Source organism: Mesoplodon bidens, assembly GCF_964165515.1.
Source record: "Mesoplodon bidens genome assembly, chromosome: 2".
Classification (NCBI taxonomy): domain Eukaryota; kingdom Metazoa; phylum Chordata; class Mammalia; order Artiodactyla; family Ziphiidae; genus Mesoplodon; species Mesoplodon bidens.
Window position 1 is genome coordinate 143,790,144 of NC_138177.1, and position 24,223 is coordinate 143,814,366.

The 24,223-nt window shown below is 37.0% G+C and overlaps 1 protein-coding gene across 1 annotated transcript in view; it reads left to right on the forward strand.

Annotated features, from left to right (window-relative positions):
- Positions 1 to 24,223, forward strand: part of EPS15 (epidermal growth factor receptor pathway substrate 15) — a 162,890-nt gene that overhangs the window by 42,046 nt on the left and 96,621 nt on the right. The window contains exons 5-9 of the mRNA XM_081225796.1: positions 356 to 451; positions 2,394 to 2,459; positions 3,613 to 3,738; positions 6,499 to 6,558; positions 24,066 to 24,155. Coding sequence (XP_081081922.1) covers positions 356 to 451; positions 2,394 to 2,459; positions 3,613 to 3,738; positions 6,499 to 6,558; positions 24,066 to 24,155 — 438 coding nt within the window. The remainder of the gene's footprint in view (positions 1 to 355; positions 452 to 2,393; positions 2,460 to 3,612; positions 3,739 to 6,498; positions 6,559 to 24,065; positions 24,156 to 24,223) is intronic.

A 24,223-nucleotide genomic window follows, 5' to 3' on the forward strand; every position in this document is an offset into this window, starting at 1 on the left:
AAATTATAAAAATCATTTAACATCATTAAATATTCTTTGAAACATGATTATTAATTTTGGTATATTTCCAAATGTATATATTTATCAGTATATCAGTTTATTTATTTTCCCATTTATATTAATATTTTTTGCTATTTATAATATTAGGAATATCTTTGTACATAGATCTCTTCTTGATTTTAGAGCAAGTGTTTTTCAAGCAAATGTGCTGTTATATTCGCTGCAACATAAAAATCTTGGAGTAGTTTTGAATTGTTTTATATTTTCAGATTAAAGGTATGTGTGTAGATAGATAGATGGATGGATGAATGGTTAGATAGATAATGCTCTTAACATTCATAATTTTCTTTCTCAGGAATTCTTTGTTGCTTTGCGTCTTGTGGCATGTGCCCAGAATGGATTGGAGGTTTCACTGAGTAGTTTGAACCTGGCTGTTCCTCCACCAAGATTTGTAAGAAATGCTTTTAAATTTAAATTGTATTTTAAAAAATGATATCACATGATTTGAAAATTAAAATTTACTATATTGAAAAAATTTTCCCTCAACCCCTATCACTCAGCTACCCAATTTTCTTTCTTATGGCTGCTGCTGTTATTAGTTTCTTGTGTATCTTCCAGTTATTATATGTGTATATAAAGACATATAAATACCTATATCCTCAGTTTACATTAATTGTAGCATACTATACACATGATTCTATGCCTTTTTAAATAACTTGATATGTTTCGGAAATCTTTACATAAAAGCTTCCTCATTCTTTTTTACAGCTGGATGGTATTTCCGTGCTTCTGTTTACCTTAATTTATTTAACTTCCTATTGGTAGGCTTTTAACTTGCTTCCAGTCTTTTATTATTTAAAACATGCTGCAGTGAATAATAACCTTGAATCTGTGTCACTTTGCATGTGCAGAAATATATGTGTAACTTCTCAGAAGTGGAATTGCTGTTTCAAAAGTTTGTGCATTGTAATTTTCACATATAATATCTACTTGTCTTCCATAGTGGTTGTATTAGTTCACAGTCCCACCAGCAATTGGTTGAGTGTACTTCTGCTAACATACTGTTGTCAAACTTTTGGTCCTTGTCAATTTGATAGGTGACAAATGCAATATAAGTGTAGTTTTAATTCGTCCTTTTGGTTTTATGGAGTGAAGTTGAGTAGTTTTTCTCATGCTTATGAGCCATTTACATTGCCTTTATGTGAAATGTCTGTTTGTAACCTTTGTCCATTTTTCTTTGGTTGTTTGTCTTTTCTTATTGAATTCTAGAGGCTTTTTATATATTAGGGAAACAGTTCTTTGTCTATATGAGTTGCAAATATTTTTTCCCAGTTTGCCATTTGTCTTTTGACTTTGTGGTGATTTCTTTTTCCATAAAGAAGTCATTGTTTTTAATGTAAATGAATTATTAGGATTTAAGTTTTTTAATGGTTTCTTTGTTCACATTTACATTAGTCCTGAGGTAAGGTATGCGTATGGATTCAAATTTATGTTTCTTCAAGATGGCTACCTTTTAGACTTAATACAGTTGATGGAATAATCAATCTTTTCCATACCGATTTGCAATGCCACCTCAATCATGTGCTGAATTCTCATATGTATTTTGTTTTTTTTCTGGATTTTTTCTGTTCATACCCATTGATCTGTTTATCCATATGCTGGTGTCACATTGTTTCAATTATCATATTTGGTAATTCATATCTGATAGGGCTAGTCCTCCCCACCCTACTGCTTTTTTTCAGAAGTTTCACGGCTCTTCTTGCTTGTTTTTAAATTCAGTATTTTAGTATTTGGTCTGAGTATTATGAATTTAACTTCAGTTTTGAGAATTTCTGTACTTTGAAGTTTAGTTGTGGAGTCAGGGTTAATTTAGGGATTTGTTGCCTAACTATACTATTATAAAAATTTTTCAAACATATTCATCTGTCTCTACAAGCAAATAAACATAATAACTTGGACATGGTGTTGATAGGTTCATGTAGTTGTAACTTAGAAATCTTAAGTTGAGTTCTTGTTCCAGTCAGCTTTCCTTAAATAGTGTAGGGAAAAAGTGATCAGTTAACAGGGCCATAAATATTTTTGTTACATTCAGATATCTTTATCTTGATTTCGGTTGTAACAGGATTTCTTCTATAAGACTTACATGTTTTATTTAGTGCTCCACAGTCATTTAGTCATTTAGTCATTTAGTTAGCTCCACTAACTCAGCTTACTCAGTTTTTGTTTCATTTGTACTCAGATGAAGGTCTAATAGAGTTAATGTAAAATAGTGTCCTTTGTGCATTGAGATCCAACATTTTGTCTGAGTATTTTTAAATCCAAAGATTATTTTCTCTTCATTGTTTATTGACGTGAGGATTTCAGCCCTTCATGTGCTATATTTTCCTCTTTAGCATGATACCAGTAGTCCTTTGCTAATCAGCAGAACTTCTGCAGCTGAGCTCCCATGGGCTGTAAAAGTAAGTAAACTTTGTAACTGTTCTCTCTTTTACTTCACTTTACTTCCTACCTACATAATCCTTTCCCCCTACTTCCAAAATATATTGCAGTCTGTATTAGACTTTCATTTTTTACTGTGGAGGAAATACTGGTACTAGAAATTGCTTGAGGGATGTTACAGCTCTGTCAGTCATTTTATGACAGGTAGTTTTGGCTTAATCTCATTTCTGTTATAGTGTAAACTAAAAATGGTGATCTCATAATCTTGTATTAACTAAAATATTTGATGAATAGGTAGTTTACCCCACTGGTACTATTTCTTGTTTGAAAAGTTCTACTTAACTAATTCTCTTTATGGCTCTAAAACACTTCTTTATGAAATCTTTTTCTAAAATGGGTATTTTGCATTACAGTTATTTGGAGGCACCAAAATGGTTATAGCTATCTTATCAAATTTTAAAAATCGTAATTTTAAAATAGAATATAGCAGATCGAATAACCTGTAATAGATGTGTACAGTTTTGTCAGAAAACCATTTTGGTTTGTATGCCTGTGTGTGCTTGTATGCTATTAACTTTAAAAAGTGTAAGGATCTGGGCTTGACTTGGAAAATCATGAACAATAGTTTTTTATATTATAAAAATAACTTTCTGGGATTTTAGAAAGTACCTTGTTATTGATAAAAAGAAATCTTGCTTTGGGAAAAATGGGGGAAACTTGCTGTCTATTTCTGTGGCAGTGATTTCCTTTTTTTTTTTAAATTTGTTTGAGTTTGAAATGTAACTAAATACCATGTTTAGAAAGTCATAGAATGTCACTAACTAGCTGTGTGTTCTTATAAAAGTTACTGTTTTGCTTTGGATCTGTTTGAGTGAGAGGGTTGGACTAGATGCTCTTCTCAAAGCCCTTTGATCACTAAAATCTTTTGATTTTAAGCTAACACTAGAAAGGCAAAGATAGTATTCCAGCTACAAAAGGGATGGAGGGGATTCTAGACTTTTGAGTGGAGTAACTTTTAAATTATTATTTACTATAATATATTTTGATGAAAGTAAAAAATGTTTTTTAAATGATAGTTTTAAAAATGTTGTCTATTCTTCGAGGACTCGATTTTTAAAACTCCAGTTAAATTTCTTTCACTGTTATTTAACGTTGATCTTTTTTGTATTATAGTCTGAAGATAAGGCCAAATATGATGCAATTTTTGATAGTTTAAGCCCAGTGAATGGATTTCTGTCTGGTGATAAAGTGAAACCAGTGTTGCTCAACTCTAAGTTACCTGTGGATATTCTTGGAAGAGTAAGATATTAAATTCTAAATGTAACTTTTATGTATTTTAATTTTGTATCTACCAGGAACACTTAAAAATACATAGATCTTATTTTGAAGTTGTATTATAGAATTTTTTGTGTTTTGACTTAATATATAAAATTATTGCCAATTTATTTCTTTGGTTATTCCCTCTAACATACGAGTGTTTGAAATTAGCTATATATAATCCTTGTATGTAGGTCCTTTTTTCTTTGAGCTGTATGCTCTGACCTCTGAATTCCTTGATTTAATTTCCAGAGACCATCAGTATTCTGCATCTGCCATTTACTCTGTGGCTGTATCATACAGCCTGGTTAAAGCAATAGTTTCATCTCTGAAATCATAAATTCTACTCTCTGAAGGGAACTTCTTGTCTTTCTAGATTTCTTTCCTAGATACTTGCAAGACTAATTCTTTGACCTCATCAAGACCTTTATTTATTTATTTTTATTAATTAAAAAATTAATTAATTAATTAGTTATTTATTTTTGGGTGCGCTGGGTCTTCGCTACTGCTTGTGAGCTTTCTTTAGTTGTGGTGAGCGCGATCTACTCTTTGTTGCAGTACACGGGCTTCTCATTGCGGTGGCTTCTCTTGTTGTGGAGCATGGGCTCTAGGCATGCGGGCTTCAGTAGTTGCAGCACACAGGCTCAGTAGTTGTGGCTCAAGGGCTCTAGAGCTCAGGCTCAGTAGTTGTGGCGCACAGGCTTAGTTGCTCTGTGGCATGTGGGATCTTCCAGGACCAGGGCTCGAACCCGTGTCCCCTGCATTGGCAAGCGGATTCTTAACCACTGCGCCACTAGGAAGCCCGACCTCATCAAGACCTTTAAATCAGACTCTTATATTTTCCCCATATTTTGAATTTACTGTTTTCCTCATCCATCCTGGATTTTTTTGGTCCACTGTTTCATGTCAGTATCCTTAGCTTCCTTTGCCATGTTTTCTAACTTTTCTCCTGCCTGGTGAAAATCCAACCTTGCATGAAGCTAATTGTCTGCCTTCTCTCTGGTTGCATTCAGACTACTGAGAAAGTCTTGTAAGATTGGTATCATCATAATTTCATGATCTTCAGCTGGGTTTTCCATACTGCAGTCACTCTTGTGCTGTTTCCATCATGATTTCTCAATACCCCTCTTTATATTTCAAACCTTATCTACTCTCATTAAACCTCTAGTCCTTTCTTTAATTCCTGCTTAGTCAGACTACATGGGGTCAAATCCTGGTTACACCATTTCTTAACTGTATGACCTTGGGCAAATCATTAGAAAACCATGTCTCAGTTTTCTAATCTTTAAAATTAGCATGGTTCACAGTTTGTAGGGTTATACAAATTAAATGTGATAATGTATATAAAGTACCTAGCACAGTGCTTGGTACATACTCTTTGAACGCTAGCTGCCATGATCATGATGATAACGACTTGCCACCACAACACCAGTACTACTGGATCAGTGTTGTATAGTTTAGGTGCTCAATAAATATAATAAATATTAATTTAAAAGCTATTTTCTGGGGGCTTCCCTGGTGGCGCAGTGGTTCGGAGTCTGCCTGCCAATGCAGGGGACATGGGTTCGAGCCCTGGTCTGGGAAGATCCCACATGCTGCGGAGCAACTAAGCCCGTGTGCCACAACTACTGAGCCTGTGCGTCTGGAGCCTGTGCTCCGCAACAGGAGAGGCCGTGACAGTGAGAGGCCCGCGCACCGCGATGAAGAGTGGCCCCCGCTCGCCGCAACTGGAGAAAGCCCTCGCACAGAAACGAAGACTCAACACAGCCAAAAATAAATAAATAAATTTATTTTTTTAAAAAAAAAAGCTATTTTCTAATATTGTTTTTCATTAATTATTTTTCTATTGTGTGATCTGTGTGAGATTTCTAAACTATAAATATGATCTTGTTATTTTTTACTTAAAAGTTACCCTCTTAGGTAGCTTCCCATTGCATTTAGGAAATAGTCTAAACTCCAGGGCATTCAGTGACCAGGCACTTGCTTATTTTCACTCCTGTCTCTTACCAGTATACCTTCTCTTCCTGTCCCAAGTAAAATTTTGTTGAATATCTTAAATACCTTCATTTCAGGCATTTAACATAGTTTATAGCTGGTCTAAAGCTATGGATTCTACTCTAGAGTTAGACCAAATATACCAGGGCCTTTTAGATTTTATATTTATTTTGTATGCCCTGGACATTAGTTGGCTAATGATTAATAATACAGTGTTCATTGGACACTTATTTCAGATGATTAGAGGTTCTGTATTATAGGGAAAACAATAATGGACTTGGTTGGAAGTCTTCACATTGAAAACTGATTCTGTTACTTAATAATAGTTGTTATGATCCTAGATAAGTCATGCAGTCTCAGGTCTAAAACAGGTTTTATAGTACCACATGGAGTTGTTGCATGAATTAACTGAGGTGTTGTTTTTGAAAAAGCATTATAGTTGTTTAAAGTACTGTGTTACATAATTGTTTTCTTACTTGAGAGGAACAAAATATTTTCTTTAAAAATTTGCAAAGGAATTTCTGTTTAAAAATACTTGGTATTAAGAATTATTATTTCTTTTTACAGTAATGTTAATATAGCATATAATAGTAATTTAATAAAATGGTCAGCATAATTGAAATTTCTCAGAGAAATAGATGTTATGATGTTTAGGCAAAACTTTTTCCTCCATTTAGGTATTGGATGTATACAGTTAGCACGTGAAATGAAAGAATGTTAATCTTTCCTAATTCTCTTCTTTTTAAGGTTTGGGAGTTGAGTGATATTGACCATGATGGAATGCTTGACAGAGATGAGTTTGCAGTTGTAAGTAACATAATGCTTTTGAAATCTTAAACATCTTAATGGTTTTCTCAAGTGAAAATGTCCCCTTTTTGTTTATCTTTAGAGGTAAACTACATTTCTCTGAAAATTGATTGTATGACTCTGTTTACCTAGAATTTATAGGTAGTCAATAAATATTATTAAACAAATGGATAATGAATGTTTTTGCCATCTTCATTTTATTTGACTTTAAGGTACATAAGAATACATGCTTTGGATAATGTACTCTAAAGATGCTGAGTATAATCTTTTGAATCTCAACGTGACTAGGCATCTCAGTACCTACTTCTGCTGTGGAATGACTTTACTTCAAATATAATCCCTGAATTTTCACATTTATTTGATTAAAGGAAAAGATGAATAACATAATAGTTTCACGTCATTTATGAAGGCAGAGAAAGTTTTGACATCTTATCTGAAGACATGTTATCCTAAGTAACTGGTTAGTTAATTCCACATAGAGTTGTTTTCATGGCTTCCTTAAAGGTTAGATAAAACTCTGCTGTGAACTCATGAATGGTAAATCTCTAATCCCCCCTTGAATCTCTTATTTGAAAGTTAATCTTTTCAAATTTTCTCTATTTTGCTAAGAAATTGTCCATTTCTTTGACTTTCAGATTTGCCACAGATTTGCACTATTCTTTAATCTCTTCTGGGTTTATGGTTGGGTTCCTTTGTTTCCAAATCTTATGTATTTTTGCTTCTTCTCATTCTTTGTTTAATTGGATTTTTTCTGGCCTATTGATCTTTTAAAAGAGCCATCTTTTGGATTTATTTATCTTTTCTATTATGTTTTGACTTTCTGTTTCATTCTTTTCCACTTTTATCTTAATTCCTTCTTTCCAGTTTGTTTTGATTTACTTTTAAAAAAATTTCTGAAGATAAGTACTAAGTCCCTTTGTTTTTTATCATCTTTAATATGGAAAACATTTAAAGGACGTATTTTCCTCTAAATACAGATTTAGCTGGATTACATAGATATTGGTACAACGTGTTCTCCTTTTCACTCCTTTTTAGATAATTTTTAAATTTTCCTTGGTCATCTGTTTAGGAATATGCTTTTTAATTTCAAAGTAGTTAGTTTGTTTGGTTTTTATTACCTTTGTATATACTTTCAGCTTGATTAGATTTTGGCTGGTGAATGTGGTCTTTAAAATTGTGTTAAGGTTTTCTTTGTTACCAAGGTTGCAACCTGTTTTTACATGTGTTTCCTGGATATGTCAACATTTCTGTTCAGAAGATATTAGACTTCTGTAAATCCATTATACTGATTTTATTGACTATACTTCAGTTTCTCTTTGTCCTTACTTTTCTTTTTTTTGCCCTTTCATAAATTTTATTCTGTTTATATCCTAGGAGTGAAACAAAATAGGCAGAACACATCTTATCACATTTGAAAAAACATATACAGAAATAGAAATTTTTTTCCTTATAAAGACAAAAATTAAAAATTTCAAAGGAGCATTTGTATAAGCATAGTTAAGCTAGGTAGACAATAGCATTATCTTCATTTGATAAAACAGTAGTATTTCCTGAGGTAAGTGAGTAAACACAGTTTACCTTATGCCCTGAAGCCTTCTCCTAGGCAACTTTTTTTTTTTGTAATGAAAGTAAATTTTCATTAAAAGAATAATTTAAGAATAAACATACATTTGTAGGAAATTACTACTTTAAAAATTAATGAACATCCATATACCTTCTCCTAGATTTACTAATTTTAACCATTTCGCCACGTTTGATTTCCTTCTATGTGCATTCCTCAGAATTTTTTTCCAACTTTATCCTGCTTAGTGCCTTTAATTTTGAATTCCAGCTTGTGTGATATTAATACTGCTTCTGCTCTCTTTTTATTTGGATTACTTGATATTTCTATGCTTAAAATGTATCTCTTAAAAACGTCACTGCCGATTTTAATTTTTTACCTAATTTGACAGTTTTTGTCTTTTAAGATAATGAGCTGTGTATTGATTTTATTCCCCCTACCAGATCCTATTTATTTTACATTATTATTTTCTCTTTTTTCCTCTTCCTTATTGTTGCTAGTTATCAAGTTGTGATTCATTCATTTCCCCCCTTTAATTAATTTGGAAATGCTGTTATAATGTCTATTCCATTAATGGTTAATATACCCTTCCTTGTACTTACCATACTTATTGCTCCAGTATTTGAAAAAAAGATTGTTAGCCCTCATTCAAGTAAAATAAGACCTTTAGATTATTTTCACTTCTTTCTCCTTCGCCTCCCAACCTCAGAAGATTTTAGAACATTTTTCGTAACTAAAATTCTAGATTTTACTCAGTTAATTTAATTCTTTTGGTTCTAGGGTTTCCTTTGTCAATTTTAATTTAATTTCCTTTTGTCAGTATTAATAGTCTCACTAGCATTCTTCTGGTAGATTTTGCCTGATAAATCTTTTCCCATCTTTTTACTTTCGTGACTGAGGCTAATATAGTCCATACTATTTTAAAAAAATTTAATTACTACAACATAGCCAATGTAACTGAGCCTGCAAGTCACTGATCTTTATTTAGCATCAGTACTTTTTTTTTTTTTTTTGTGGTACGCGGGCCTCTCACTGTTGTGGCCTCTCCCGATGCGGAGCACAGGCTCCGGACGTGCAGGCTCAGTGGCCATGGCTCACGGGCCCAGCCGCTCTGCGGCATGCGGAATCTTCCTGGACTGGAGCATGAACCCATGTCCCCTGCATCGGCAGGCAGACTCTCAACCACTGCGCCACCAGGGAAGCCCCTAGCATCAGTATTTTTAAAAACTGAATTTTTTAAGGGTTCCTTTGAAAATTGAAGTAATTTTTTAAATGCTTTTGCAACAGTAGAATAACTAAACTCTATAAACATTTTAAATTATGTTCCTAAATAAGTAAAGATAATGTGCTTATTCATATGATCAGTTCTTTTGGATTATGACAGTTTATACTTTGTCAATTTTTGGTTTGTTGAAGTATAACATAGTATTTTTTCCTTTCTTGTTATGTATTATTTTACTAATTAATCGAAACTATTGAACATGAGAGTATTTATGCTTAAGATTTAACTCTAAAATTCTTACCCGTTTAAAAAAATTATTTGTTTATTTGGCTTGTGGGGGTCTTAGTTTCAGCATGCGGGATCTTCATTGTGGCATGCAGAGTCTTTCATTGTGGTGCGCGGGCTCTTCGTGCCAGTACATGGACTTCTCTCTAGTTGTGGCACGTGGACTCAGCAGTTGCACTCATGGGCTCTCTAGTTGTGGCACACGGGCTCTCTAGTTGTGGCTTCAGGCCCAGTAGTTGTGGCATGTGGGCTCTCTAGTTGTGGCACATGAGCTCTAGAGCATGGGCTTAGTTGTCCCATGGCATGTGGGATCTTAGTGGGATTGAACCTGCGTCCCCTGCATCAGCAGGTGGATTCTTAACTACTGGACCACCAGCAAAGTCCTCTTACCCATTTTCTTTTAATGTTTATTTATTTATTTGGCTGCACTGGGTCTTAGTTGCGGCACACGGCATCTTCATTGCTGCACACGTGGTCTTTGTTGTGGCACGTGGGATCTTTAGTTGTGGCACATGGGCTCTTAGTTGCGGCATGCGGGATCTTTTTAGTTGTGACATGTGGGATCTTTAGTTGTGGCATGTGAACTCTTCGTTGTGGCATGTGAACTCTTCGTTGTGGCATGTGGGATCTAGTTTCCTGACCAGGAATTGGGCCCCCTGCATTGTGAGCACGGAGTCTTAAGCACTGGACCACCAGGGAAGTCCCCCCATTTTCTTTTAGATAAAATGGTGCTTTATGTTTGTTTTAAAGACCCAGTATCTGCTCTGTGTTTATTATATTTTATTTTTTAAAAAATTTTTTATATTGGGCTTCCCTGGTGGCGCAGTGGTTGAGAGTCCGCCTGCCGATGCAGGGGACACGGGTTCGTGCCCCGGTCTGGGAAGATCCCACATGCCGCAGAGCGGCTAGGCCCGTGAGCCATGGCTGCTGGGCCTGCGCATCCGGAGCCTGTGCTCTGCAAGGGGAGAGGCCACAACAGTGAGAGGCCCGCCTACCGCAAAAAAAAAAAAAAAAAAAAAAAAAAAAAAAAAAAAAAAAAAAAAAATTTTTATTGAGGGACTTCCCTGGTGGTCCAGTGGCTAAGACTCCATGCTCCCAATGCAGGGGGCCTGGGTTTGATCCCTGATCAGGGAACTAGATCCCACATGCCACAACGGAGATCCCACACTGGCAACGAAGATCCCACGGGCTGCAGCTAAGACCTGGCGCAGCCAAATAAATAAATAAATATTAAAAAAGAATTTTTAATTGAAATCTAGTTGATTTACAATGTTGTGTTAGTTTCAGGTGTACAGCAATGTGATTCAGTTTTACATATATATATAAATATATATATTCTTTTTCAACATTCTCTTCCATTATAGGTTATTACAAGACATTGAACATAGTTCCTTATGCTATACAGTAGGTCCTTGTTGGTTATCTATTTTATATATAGTAGTACATATATATATATATATATATATATATATTTTTTTTTTTTTTTGGCTGCGTTGGGTCCTCGTTTCTGTGCGAGGGCTTTCTCCAGTTGCGGCGAGCGGGGGCCACTCTTCATCACGGTGCGCGGGCCTCTCACTATCGCGGCCTCTCTTGTTGTGGAGCGCAGGCTCCAGACGCGCAGGCTCAGTAGTTGTGGCTCACGGGCCTAGTTGCTCCATGGCATGTGGGATCTTCCCAGACCAGGTCTCGAACCCGTGTCCCCTGCATTGGCAGGCGGATTCTTAACCACTGCGCCACCAGGGAAGCCCTAGTAGTACGTATATTTTAATCCTAATTAAAACTCCTAATTTATACCCCTGCCTTTGGTGACCATAAGTTTGTTTTCTATGTCTGTGAGTCTTTTCTGTTTTGTAAATAAGTTCATTTGTATCATTTTTTTAGATTCCAGATATAAGTGATATCATATGATATTTGTCTTTGTCTAACTTACTTCATTTAGTATGATAATCTCTAGGTCCATCTGTGTAACAGCAAATGGAATTATTTCATTCTTTTTTATGGCTGAATAATATTCCATTGTATATGTACACCACATCTTCCTTATCCATTCACCTGTCAAAAGACACTTAGGTTGCTTCCATGTCTTGGCTATTTTAAATAGTGCTGCAGTGAACATTGGGGTGCACTCATCTTTTCAAATTATGTTTTTCTCCAGATATGTGCCCAGTAATGGGATTGTAGGATCATATGGTAGCTCTGTTTTTAGTTTTTAAGGAGCCTACATACTGTTCTCTGTAATGACTGTACCAGTTTACATTTCCACAGTGTAGGAGGGTTCTTTTTTCTCCACACCCTCTCCAGCATTTTTTATTTGTAGACTTTTTGTTGTTGGCCATTACGCCCAGTGTGAGGTGATACCTCATTCTGTAGTTTTCATTTGCATTTCTCTAATAATTAGCGATGTTGAGCATCTTTAAATGTGCCTTTTGGCCATTTGTATGTCTTCCTTGGAGAAATGTCTGTTTATGTCTTCTACTCATTTTCTGATTGGGTTGTTTTTTCTTTGATATTGAGCTATATGAACTGTTTGTATATTTTAGAGATTAATCCCTTTTTGGTCACATCGTTTGCAAATATTTTCTCCTATTCCATAGGTTGTTTTTTTGTTTTGTTTCTGGTTTCCTTTGCTGTGCAAAAGCTTTTAAGTTTCATTAGGTCCCATTTGTTTATTTTTGTTTTTATTTCCATTACTCCAGAATACGGATCCAACAAGATACTGCTGCGATTTGTGTCAGAGTGTTCTGCCTATGTTTTCCCCTAGGAGTTTTATGGTTTCAGGTCTTACATTTAGTTCTTTAATCCATTTTGAGTTTATTTTTGTGTATGGTATGGTGTTAGAGAATGTTCTGATTTTTTAAAAAAATTAATTAATTAATTAATTAATTTATGTCTGTGTCGGGTCTTCATTGCAGTACGTGGGCTTCTCTCTAGTTGTGGTGCGTGGGCTTCTCTCTAGTTGCAGTATGTGGGCTTTTTTCTAGTTGTGGTGTGTGGGTTTTCTCTCTCTAGTGGCACGCGGGCTCCAGAGTGCGTGGGCTCTGTAGTTTGCGGCATGCAGCCTCTCTTGTTGAGGCACATGAGCTCAGTAGTTGTGCGTGGGCTTAGTTGCCCTGTGGCATGGGGGATCTTAGTCCCCGACCAAGAATCGAACCTGTTTCCCCTGCCTTGGAAGGTGGATTCTTTACCACTGGACCACCAGGGAAGTCCTGAGAATGTTTTAATTTCATTCTTTTATTTGTAAGTGTCCAGTTTTCCCAGCACCACTTATTGAAGAGGCTGTCTTTTCTCCATTGCATATTCTTGCCTCCTTTGTTGTAGATTAGCTGACCGTATGTGTATGGGTTTATTTCTGGGCTTTCTACCCTGTTCCATTGATCTATATTTCTGTTTTTGTGCCAGTACCATACTGCTTTGATTGCTGTAGCTTTGTTGTATAGTCTAAACTCAGGGAGCCTGGTTCCTCCAGCTCCGTTTTTCTTTCTCAAGATTGCTTTGGCTATTCGGGTTCTTTTGTATTTCCATATAAATTAAAAAAATTTTTTGTTCTAGTTCTATAAAAAATGCCTTTGGTGATTTGATAGGGATTACATTGAATCTGTAGATTGCCTTGGGTAGTACAGTCATTTTAACAATATTGATTCTTCCAATCCAAGAACATGGTATATCTTTCCATTTATTTGTGTCATCTTTGATTTCTTTCCTCAGATACTTACAGTTTTTGGATTACAGGTTTTTTGCCTCCTTAAGTAGGTTTATCCCTGGTATTTTATTCTTTTTGATGCAATAGTAAATGGAATTGTTTCCTTAATTTCTCTTTCTAACCTTTCTTTGTTAGTGTACAGAAATGCAGTGGATTCCTGTGTATTAATTTTGTATCCTGCACCTTTACTGAATTCATTGATGAGCTGTAGTAGTTTTCTGGTAGTGTCTTTAGGATTTTTCTATGATAAATGTATGATATGTATGATATCATGTCATCTGCAAACAGTGACAGTTTTACTACTTCTTTTCCAGTATGAATTCTTTTTATTTCTTTTTCTTTTCTGATTGCTGTGGCTAGGACTTCCAAAACTGTGTTGGATAACAGTGGTGAGAGTGGACATCCTTGTCTTTTTCCTGATCTTACAGGAAATGCTTTCAGCTTTTCACCATTGAGTGTGATGTTGCCTGTGAATTTGTCATATATGGCCTTTATTACGTTGAGGTAGGTCCCTGCTATGCCCACTTTCTGGAGAGTTTTTATCATAAATGGATGTTGAATTTTGTCAAAAGCTATTTTGGTATCTATTAAGCTGATCATATGGTTTTTAGTCTTCCATTTGTTAATGTGGTGTATCACACTGATTGATTTGTGTATATTGAAAAATCCTTGCCTCCCTGGGTTAAATCCCAGTTCATCATGGTATATGATCCTTTTAATGTATTGTTGGATTTGGTTTAATAGTATTTTGTTGAGTATTTTTGTGTTCATCAGTGATATTGGCCTGTAATTTTCTTTTATTATTTATTTATTTATTTATTATTTTGGCTGCTCCAGGTCTTGGTTGCAGAATGTGGGATTTTCATTGCAGCATGCGGGCTTCTTAGTTGTGGCATGTGGACTCTTAGTTGCAGCATGCAGACTTCTTAGTTGCGGCATGCGAACTCTTAGTTGAAGCATGCATGTGGGATCTAGTTCCCTGACCAGGGATCGAACCTGGGCCCCCTGCATTGGGAGCATGGAGTCTTACCCACTGGACCACAAGGCAAGTCCTGTAATTTTCTTTTTTTGTGGTATCTTCGTCTGGTTTAGGTATCAGGGAGATGGTGGTCTCATAGGATGAGTTTGGAAGTGGTCCTTCCTCTGCAATTTTTTCGAGTAGTTTCAGAAGGATAGGTGTTAACTCTTCTTTGAATTTTTGATAGAATTCACCTATGAAGCTATCTGGTCTTGGACTTTGTTGGGAGTTTTTCAATCACAGATTCAATTTCAGTACTTGTATTTGGTCTGTTCATATTTTCTATTTCTTCCTGGTTCAGCCTTTGGGGATTGTACCTTTCTAGGAATTTGTCCATTTCTTCTAGGTTGTCCATTTTATTGTCATAAAGTTGCTTGTAGTAGTCTTTTATGGTCCTTTGTATTTCTGTGTTGCCTGTTGTAATTTGTCTTGTTTCATTTCTAATTTTATTGATTTGTGCCCTGTTCCTTTTTTTCTTGATGAGTCTGGCTAAAGTTTTATCAATTCTGTTTATGTTTTCAAAGAACTAGGTTTTAGTTCTGTTGATCCTTTTTTTTTTTTCCTTTTGGTCTCTATTTATTTCTGCTCTGATCTTTATGACTTCTTTCCTTCTACTAACTTTGGGTTTTGTTTGTTCTGATTTCACTAGTTGCTTTAGGTGTAAGGTTAGGTGTTTATTTGAGATTTTTCTTGTTTCCTGAGGTAAGCTTGTATTGCTGTAGACTTCTCTCATAGAACTGCCTTTGCTGCATCTGGTAGGTTTTAGATCATCATGTTTTCATTTTCATTTGTCTCTAGGTATTTTTTAGTTTTCTCTTTGTCTTCTTCAGTGATCCGTTGGTTGTTTAGTAGCATATTGTTTAGCCTCCACGTGTTTGTGTTTTTTGCAGTTTTTTTCTTATAGTTGATTTCTAATCTTATAGGGTTGTGATTGGAAAGACAGATGCTTGATACAGTTTCAGTTTTCTTAAATTTACTGAGGCTTGCTTTGTAGCCCAGCATGTGATCTATCCTGGAGAATGTTCCATGTGCACTTGAGAAGAAATTGTAATCTGCTGTTTTTGGATGGAATGTCCTATAAATATCAATTAAATCTGTCTGGTCTATTGTGCCATTCTGTTTCCTTATTTATTTTCATTTTGGATGATACGTCCATTGGTGTAAGTGAGGTGTTAAAGTCCCCCACTAAAAAACAAAACAAAACAGAAAAAGTCCCCCACTATTATTGTGTTACTGTCAGTTTCCTCTTTTATAGCTGTTAGCAGTTGCCTTATGTATTGAGGTGCTTCTATGTTGGGTGCATATATATTTATAACTGTTATATCTTCTTCTTGGATTGATCCCTTGATCATTATGTGGTGTCCTTCCTTGTCTCTTGTAACATTCTTTATTTTAAAGTCTATTTTGTCTGATTTGAGTATTGATACTCCAGCTTTTCTCTGATTCCCATTTACAGGGAATACCTTTTTTTATCCTCTCACTGTCAGTCTGTATGTGTCTGTAGATCTGAAGTGGGTCTCTTGTAGATGGCATATATTTGGGTCTTGTTTTTGTACCATTCAGCCAGTCTGTGTCTTTTGGTTGGAGCTTTTAATCCATTTTCATTTAAGGTAATTATTGATATGTATGTTCTTACTGCTATTTTTTTTTTTTTTGTGCGGTACGCGGGCCTCTCACTGCCGCGGCCTCTCCCGCCGCGGAGCACAGGCTCCAGATGCGCAGGCCCAGTGGCCACGGCCCACGGGCCCAGCCGCTCCACAGCACGTGGGACCCTCCCAGACTGGGGCACGAACCCACGCCCCCCGCACCGGCAGGCGGACTCCCAACCACTGCGCCACCAGGGAAGCCCCTTACTGCCATTTTGTTAATTGTTTTGGGTTTGTCTTTGTAGGTCTTTTTTCTGCCTTTCCTCTTTTGTTCTCGTCTCTCTTGTGATTTGATGACCTTCCTTAGTGTTGTGCTTGGATTCCTTTTTACTTACATATGTGTATATCTATTATAGATTTTTGGTTTGTGGTTACCGTGAGGATTCGGTATAGCAGTCTATATATATTTCCATGATTGTTTTAAGTTGCTCATCTTTTTATTTCAAGTGCATTTCAGATATCCTGCTTTTGTATTCTCCTCTTGTGATTTTTGTTTTAGATATAATATTTGTGTGTGGATGATTTCCTACCTTTACTGTAGGTTTGCTTTAACCAGTGAGCTTTCCCATTTCTTAATTTTCTTGTTTCTCATTTTGCCCTTTTCTTTTCCACCTAGAGAAGTTCCTTTAGCATTTTTCATAAAGCTGGTTTGGTGTTGCTGAATTCTTTTAGCTTTCGCTTGTCTGTAAAGCTTTTGATTTCTCCATCAAATCTGAAAAAGAGCCTTGCTGGGTAGAGTATTTTCAGTTGTAGGTTTTTCTTTTTCATCACTTTAAAGGTATCATGCCACTCCCTTCTGGGCTGCAGAATTTCTGCTGAAAAGTCAGCTGATAACCTTATGGGGATTCCCTTGTATGTTATTTGTTGCTTTTCACTTGTTGCTTTTAATATTTTTTCTTTCTCTTTAATTTTTGTCAATTTGATTACTATGTGTCTTGGCATGTTCCTCCTTGGGTTGATGCTGTATGGTACTCTCTGTGCTTCCTGGACTTGGGTGACTGCTTCCTTTCCCATGTTAGGAAAGTTTTCAGCTATTATCTCTTCAGGTATCTTCTCAGGCCCTTTCTCTCTCTTCTCCTTCTGGGACCCCTATAATGTTAATGTTGGTGCATTTGATGTTGTCCCAGAGGTCTCTTAAACTGTTCTCGTTTCTCTTCAGACTTTTTTCTTTATTCTGTTCTGTGGCAGTGATTTCTGGCACCCTGTCTTCCAGTTCCCTTATCCATTCTTTTGCCTCATTTATTCTTCTGTTGATTCCTTCTAGTTTATTTTTTATTTCAATTATTGTATTCTTCAACTCTGGTTGTTCTTTATTTTTTCTAATTCTTTGTTGAAAACTTCTTTTAACTTCTCACTTTGTGCATGCATTCTTTTCCTGAGTTCTTGGATCATCTTTACGATCATTGCTCTGAACTCTTTCTTGGGTAGGTTGCCTATCTCCACGTCACTTAGTTGTTTTTCTGGGGTTTTATCTTGTTCCTTTGTCTGGAACATATTCCTCTGTCATCTCATTTTGTCTAAGGTTCTATTTGTATTTTTATGTATGTGGAAGGTTAGTTATGCTTCTTCACCTTGGAGAAATGGCCCTCTGTAGGGGAGGTCCTATGTGTCCCAGCAGTACAGCCCCACCTCATCACCCAATGACCAGGGACCAGCTGGTCCCAGGGTAGGTTCTGACCTTCATTTGCAGGCTGAGTTCCACAGGCACTGGACTGTATATTTCTTGCTTCTGGTGTCTGCCCGCTGGTGGGTGAGGCTGCTCTAGCTTCCTTGTGGGAGGGGCACATCCCTGCCCGCTGGTGGGTGGAGTTGAATCTTGGCCCTCTGGTGGGCAGGGCCATGTCAAGGGGCGTGTCTGGATTGGCCCTCTGGTGGGCAGGGCCATGTCAAGGGGTGTGTCTGGAGGTGGCTGTGGTCTCAGGAAGTCTTTAGGCAGCCTGTCTGTTGATGGGTGGGACTGTGTTCCTGCCCCGTTGGTTGTTTGGCCTGAGGCATCCCAGCACTGGAACCTATAGGCTGTTGGGTGAGGCCAGGTCTTGGTGTTAATGTCCCAAGTAAGATGTCAGCCTTCACTCCTGGGTATGTTCGCCACCAGCTTTGATGTCCCAAGAGAGTCATAGCCACCACCCACCTCTGCACGAGACCATCCAAGACCAACAGGTAGGTCTGGCCTAGGCTCCTATGAATTCACTGCATTTGCCTTGGTTCCTGGTAATAAGACCTTGTGTGCATCCGTCAAGAGTGAAGTTTCTGTTTCCCCCAGTCCTATGGAATTCCTGCGATCAAGACCCGCTGACCTTCAAAGCCAAGTGCTCTGGGGGCTCCTCCTCCCGATGCCAGACCCCCAGGCTGGGGAGCCTCTTGCGGGGCTCAGAACTCTCCTGTAGGAGAACTTCTGTGATATAATTATCTCCAGTTTGTGGGTCACCCACCTAGGGGGTATGGGATTTGATTATATTGCAAGTGTGCCCCTTCTACCATCTTGCTGTGATTTCCTCTTTGTCTTTGGATGTAGCATATCTTTTTTTGGTAGGTTCCAGTCTTTTTTACTGATGATTGTTCAGCAGTTAGTTGTGATTTTGGTGTTCTCGTGGGAGGAGTGAGCTCAAGGTCTTCTACTCCACCATCTTGTCTTGTTTTCCTCACTGGGCGCCCCAGCAGGAACAGCACAGAGGTCCCAAGAGCCCTGTTACCAGGTCTTGTTAATGCAGCTTGTATACAGTCATCTTTGGTAAACCCTGAGAAAGTAGAGAGTAAACCATGTGGGAGCATTCAGAAGAAGGAAGGCTCTGTGCTGCTATTTAAGAAAAAAACATCCTGGATAAAAGTCAGCATGGCCCTCCTCAGATGTTGGGGCACATACAGGAGCTCTTTTCTCCTGCACATGTGGCCACATGCAGGCCTTTGTCCCAAAGCCAAAGTGTATGTTTATTTTTTGAATGGGAATAAATAAAAATGAAGTTAATGAGAAATTCTAATTTGGTTTCTTGAATTACAATATGGATTTTTAAAAAGAATAACTTCTTATTTCACTAATGAACCCAAACTTGCTTGAACCTGAGTCTTTATGTTCAAGACTTATCTTTAAAAATTCTTAATCAAACCAAATTCTTTCTTTCCTTTTATAGCGTAGCTGGGATATTTGGTTGGTTTACTTTTTTAATTGGAATAAATGAAGTTAGTGAGATATTCTAACTTGTATAACTTCTCTTGCCTTGTGAACCTTTCATGAACGGTCCTTATTTCTTTTCAAATGTAAATGCTTTTTTATATTCTCTGAAACCTAGTGGTTTAATTAAAAATCCAGAATCTAGAATATCTTGGAGGTTTTTTGGTTTTTTTTTTAACTGAATTTGTAAAGGTCAGGCCTTAGCATGCCTTGGGTGTTCTGGCCACAACTAAAATGACTTTTGAAGACTTACTTTCAGGAATCACTTCTGTAGTTCATAAAATGACTTTTGAGAGGGGCATATGCGTGTGTATGTATACACACAAAAATAAAGTGGATTTAAAAAATAATTTCTGTATCCTTGAATGTTGATTTTTTTTTAAATGTCTGTGACTATTATTGGTATTCTATTTGCTCATTGATGAATTCTATGATTAGAGAATAAGGATATTGGAAATAACTCTTCCTGAGTTTTACTTCTGACTTAGGTTAGGAGAGAGTCTCTGACAGGGCATTAAGGGGACATTTTGCAAATGGGCCAAGTTTTCCTCTCTGGTATTTGTTTGAAAACTCAAAATGTATGTAAAATTATGGTATTGGTATTGAACCAAGGGAAGTGACTAATAATCATGTTAAAGTTTATTGTTTCCTTTGTTGGGATGAGTTCCACCAGTATGCAGTCCTATTCTATGAAATAGTTCTTTGTTTTATTGAGCCGGAAACCATGGCTTTCAAACTTAAAGGGAAGACCCCTAAATCTAGTAATTTACTATTTGGTAAATGAGCTTATGCTTATGCTTTTTCATAGATTTTTAGAGTTGGACAAGATTCTGTAAATTAGCTCCTGTAAGCAGATCAGTTAGTGGCAGAGCCAGGGCTGAGCCTGGGCCTTCTAGATCATGCTGCTTTTTTTTTTTTTTTTTTTTGCTGCCTTGGGTCTTTGTTGCTGCATGTGGGCTTTTCTCTAGTTGCCGAGAGCGGGGGCTACTCTTTGTTGTGGTGCACGGGCTTCTCATTGCAGTGGCTTCTCTTGTTACGGAGCACGGGCTTTAGGCGTGCAGGCTTCAGTGGTTGTAGCACGCGAGCCCTAGAGGTGCGTAGGCTTCAGTAGTTGCGGTGTGTGGGCTTTGTAGTTGTGGCTAGCAGGTTGTAGAGCACAGCCTCAGTAGTTGTGGCACACAGGCTTAGTTGCTCCATGGCATGTGGGATCTTTCCGGACCAGGGATTGAACTCATGTCCCCTGCATTAGCAGGTGGATTCTTAACCACTGCGCCACCAGGGAGGTCCCAATCATGCTGTTTTTGTTTTTGTTTTTTTGTTTATTTGTTTTTTGAAAAATAAACTGTAAATTTTGGAATGGTTTTAAATTTACAGAAAAGTTGCAGATAGAGTACAGAGATTTCCTCAGTACCCCTCACCCCACTTCCCCTACTATTAACATATTACATTGCCATGGTACATATGTCAAAACTAAAACCAACATTGGTACATTACTGTTAATTGAACTCTAGGCTTTATATGCATTTCACCAGTGTTTCCTTTATGCCCCAGGATCCCTTCTAGGCTACCACACTACATTTAATTGCTATGTCTACTTAGTCTCTCTAGTCTATGATAGTTTTTTTTTTTTAATTTAATTTGACATTGTCTAGGAGTACTAGCTGGGTATGTCTGATGTTTTTCTCATGATTAGACTGGGGATATGGGTTTTTGGAAAGAGTACCACAGATGTAGAATATCTTTCTCGTCACATTTATCAGGGGTGGGGGATTACATGATATCCACATGCCTTCACTGGTGATGTTAACCTTCATCACTTGGTTAAGGTGGTGTTCGCCAGGTTTCTTCACTATAGTTTCCCTCTTATCCTTCTCTACTCTTTGGAGAGGTAGACTCATGCTCCTTTTACCTTGTATTCTGTCTTCCTATCTATCTATTGGTTTTTACATTCTTACTAAGTCTTAAATTTTTCTGTCAGGTAAGTTCTTAGACTGAAAGTGGTCTCAATTTTTGTCAGTAGCATTTGTTGGATCCTCATTATGTGAAGAGTTTTTGGCACTTGGAGATTTATTACACATCTCTCTTTCTCTCTCTTTCTCAACATGTTCACATTGCACTGAAATTAACTTTTTACGTGTTTGCTGCTGCTTCTGTTGGGTTGTAAAAATGAGAGATCACTTCTGTATTTGTAATGCCTAGCACAGTGTCTGCTGGCTAGAAATTTTTCAGTAAATGTTTTGTTGAACTAAATTGATGAAGGAAACCTGTATTACTTGGAAAACACAACAAACATCTGATACTTTAATCCTAGTTTGCTATTATTAGAAATTAAAACTGGGAGTTCAACTGATTGAGTAGACCAACGAGCAAACAAAACTCCTTAGGAAACTCCTAAAATACTGGTTCTCAAAGCGTGGTCTCCCATAAACAACGTGAACATCACCAGTTAACTTATTAGAAATGCAAATTCTCAGGCTGTACCTCAAACCAACTGAAAAAGAATCTCTGGGGTTGTGTCCAAAAACCTGTGTTGCGCTTCCCTGGTGGTGCAGTGGTTGAGAGTCCGCCTGCCGACGCAAGGGACACGGGTTCGTGCCCCGGTCCGGAAGGATCCCACATGCTGCAGAGCGGCTGGGCCCGTGAGCCATGGCTGCTGAGCCTGCACGTCCGGAGCCTGTGCTCCGCAACGGGAGAGGCCACAACAGTGAGAGGCCCGCGTACCGCAAAACAAAAACAAAAGCAAAACCCCGTGTTTTAACAAGCCCTCCAGGTGATTCTAATGGCCAGAAATTTGAGAAATACTCCCTAAAAGCATAGAGGATGAAAAAAAAATCAAAGAAAGAGAACAGCTAGTGGTAATTGACTGCAACAGTGAAACTAGTCCCTTCTTTCCCTGCTGTCTCTATCCATGAGTAAACTTAGGTTTATTTTTGATGCATTTACCTTGAAATCATCAAAAAGATATATGAAATGCTTCTTACTTAAGTGTCTATCTCTAGCTGTGCAAATGCATTTGCTAGTACATAGTACATTTCAGTTTAAAAACTAGTTGCTGGCCAGGTTTCAAGCGTTGTACATCATTTGATTTAGCTGCTGTATTTGTTTCAATGACATGCTTTGATTAGGATAAAGTACAATATAATAAGAAAACAAACAAAATCATAATTCAGCATATACTGTTCACTTTTTCTATTTTACTTGGTGAAAAAATTTTTGACTTCAATTTTGTCCGGAAAATTATTTTCAAGGCAACATGAACTTAGTAATATATTTTTTTAACTTTGAAAAACTGTGTTGTCTGTTGGCAGCAGATGGCTGACATAGCTTTTTTGCTTCAAGTGTCCACTTTTCCAGGAAATGACTCCCATCTGTAGCAAGAGGAATGCTGACCTTTAATGTACATGTTAGTCACTTCTTTTAGCTCAGTGCCAAGCTAATAATATTACATATATTGTGAATTTGGTTAAAAGTATGTGCTAGCCAGATTGTTTTCTTTCTGGAGTTTCAAGCTTTTGGAAATAGAAAGTATGTGGGGGTTTTTGTATTTAATAATTAAAAATAATTTTAATAGGTGATACATTCTCATGGTTCAGAAATCAGTACAATATAAGAAGATATTCAGTGGAAAAAAATGTCAGTCCCATCCTTGCCCTCAACTGCTCCATTTACACCTACTCTATATATTTTTATTTATCCTTCCTTTCTTGTTTATCCTCCTAGAATTTCTTAATGGAAACAGAAACAAATATGAATAATTATTATCCCCTTACCATAAAGGTTACACACTACTATTATACATACACACTGATCACTGCTATACTTTTTTCATGTTAACATAGTATCTTGGATATCTTTTCACACAGAGGGCTCCATGATTCTTTTTCTGGTCAGCTTTATTAAGGACTACTTTGCATACAATGAACTGCGTTCAATTTAAGTATATAATTTGATGAGTCTTGACAATTGTATATATCTGTGAAGGTACCGCCGCAGTTAAGATACAGAATATTTCCCATGGATTTGCTTTTTCTTGGGCGGGTGGGGGGTTGGTTTGTTTGATAGTATTTCATTGTACGGGTATACCATAGTTTTTTAAACAGTCTTTGCTGATGAGCACTTGGGTGCCGATACAAACAATTCTATAATTAAAAACCTATTTCATACAGCATTTCCTATGCAGGCAGGTAGAGGATATCTGAGGATAGACTCCCAGATGTCAGATTGCTGAGCCAAAAGGGAAATAAATAATTTGGTAGATGTTACCAGAATACCCTTCAGTAGTCTTGGTACCAGTTTGAGCTCTCACTAGCAATGTACGAGAGTGCCTGTTTGCCCAGTCTAGCTAACAAATTGTGTTATGAAACTTTGGACTTTTGCCATTAGAAGGAAAATGGTATTTTCATGTAGTTTTAACTTGCCATTTTCTTGGGAGTGAAAGTGAGCATATTTTTATAAGTTAAAGGATGGGCCATTTGTGATATATACTTTTCTGTAAAGTATCTGTTAATACTCTTAGCCCATTTTCCTACTGGATTTTGTGGGGTTTTTTCTGTTAATATCTAAGTATTCTTTATATATTAGGGAAGTTAATTCTTTCTTTGCAAATATTTTTTTTCCCAGGTTGTTTTCTTTTGACATTACAAGACCTTTACTTGAAGGGTGTGTGTCTAAGTTTTTACTGCTTGGGATATCTCCCTAAAAGTTGCTTAGTTTTGATTTATTTCCTTTTCTCCATCCTTCCTTTCATCTCTCCCTCTTTTCCTCTTTCTTTCCTTCCCAGCCTAATTTCTTAATAAAAGGATTTGAGGCAGCTTGAAGATGCTTTTTTGTTGAACAATAATCAGTTCATGGGTGGATGTTTTTAAATGATTTTAATATATATGACCCTGGTTCATCTGTTTTGAAGGCCATGTTTTTGGTATACTGCGCATTGGAGAAAGAACCTGTGCCAGTGTCCTTGCCTCCAGCCTTGGTGCCACCTTCTAAGAGGAAAACGGTCAGTATATCAGGCTCTGTGCGGTTGATCCCCTCTTCAACATCAGCCAAGGAACCTTACCACTCCTT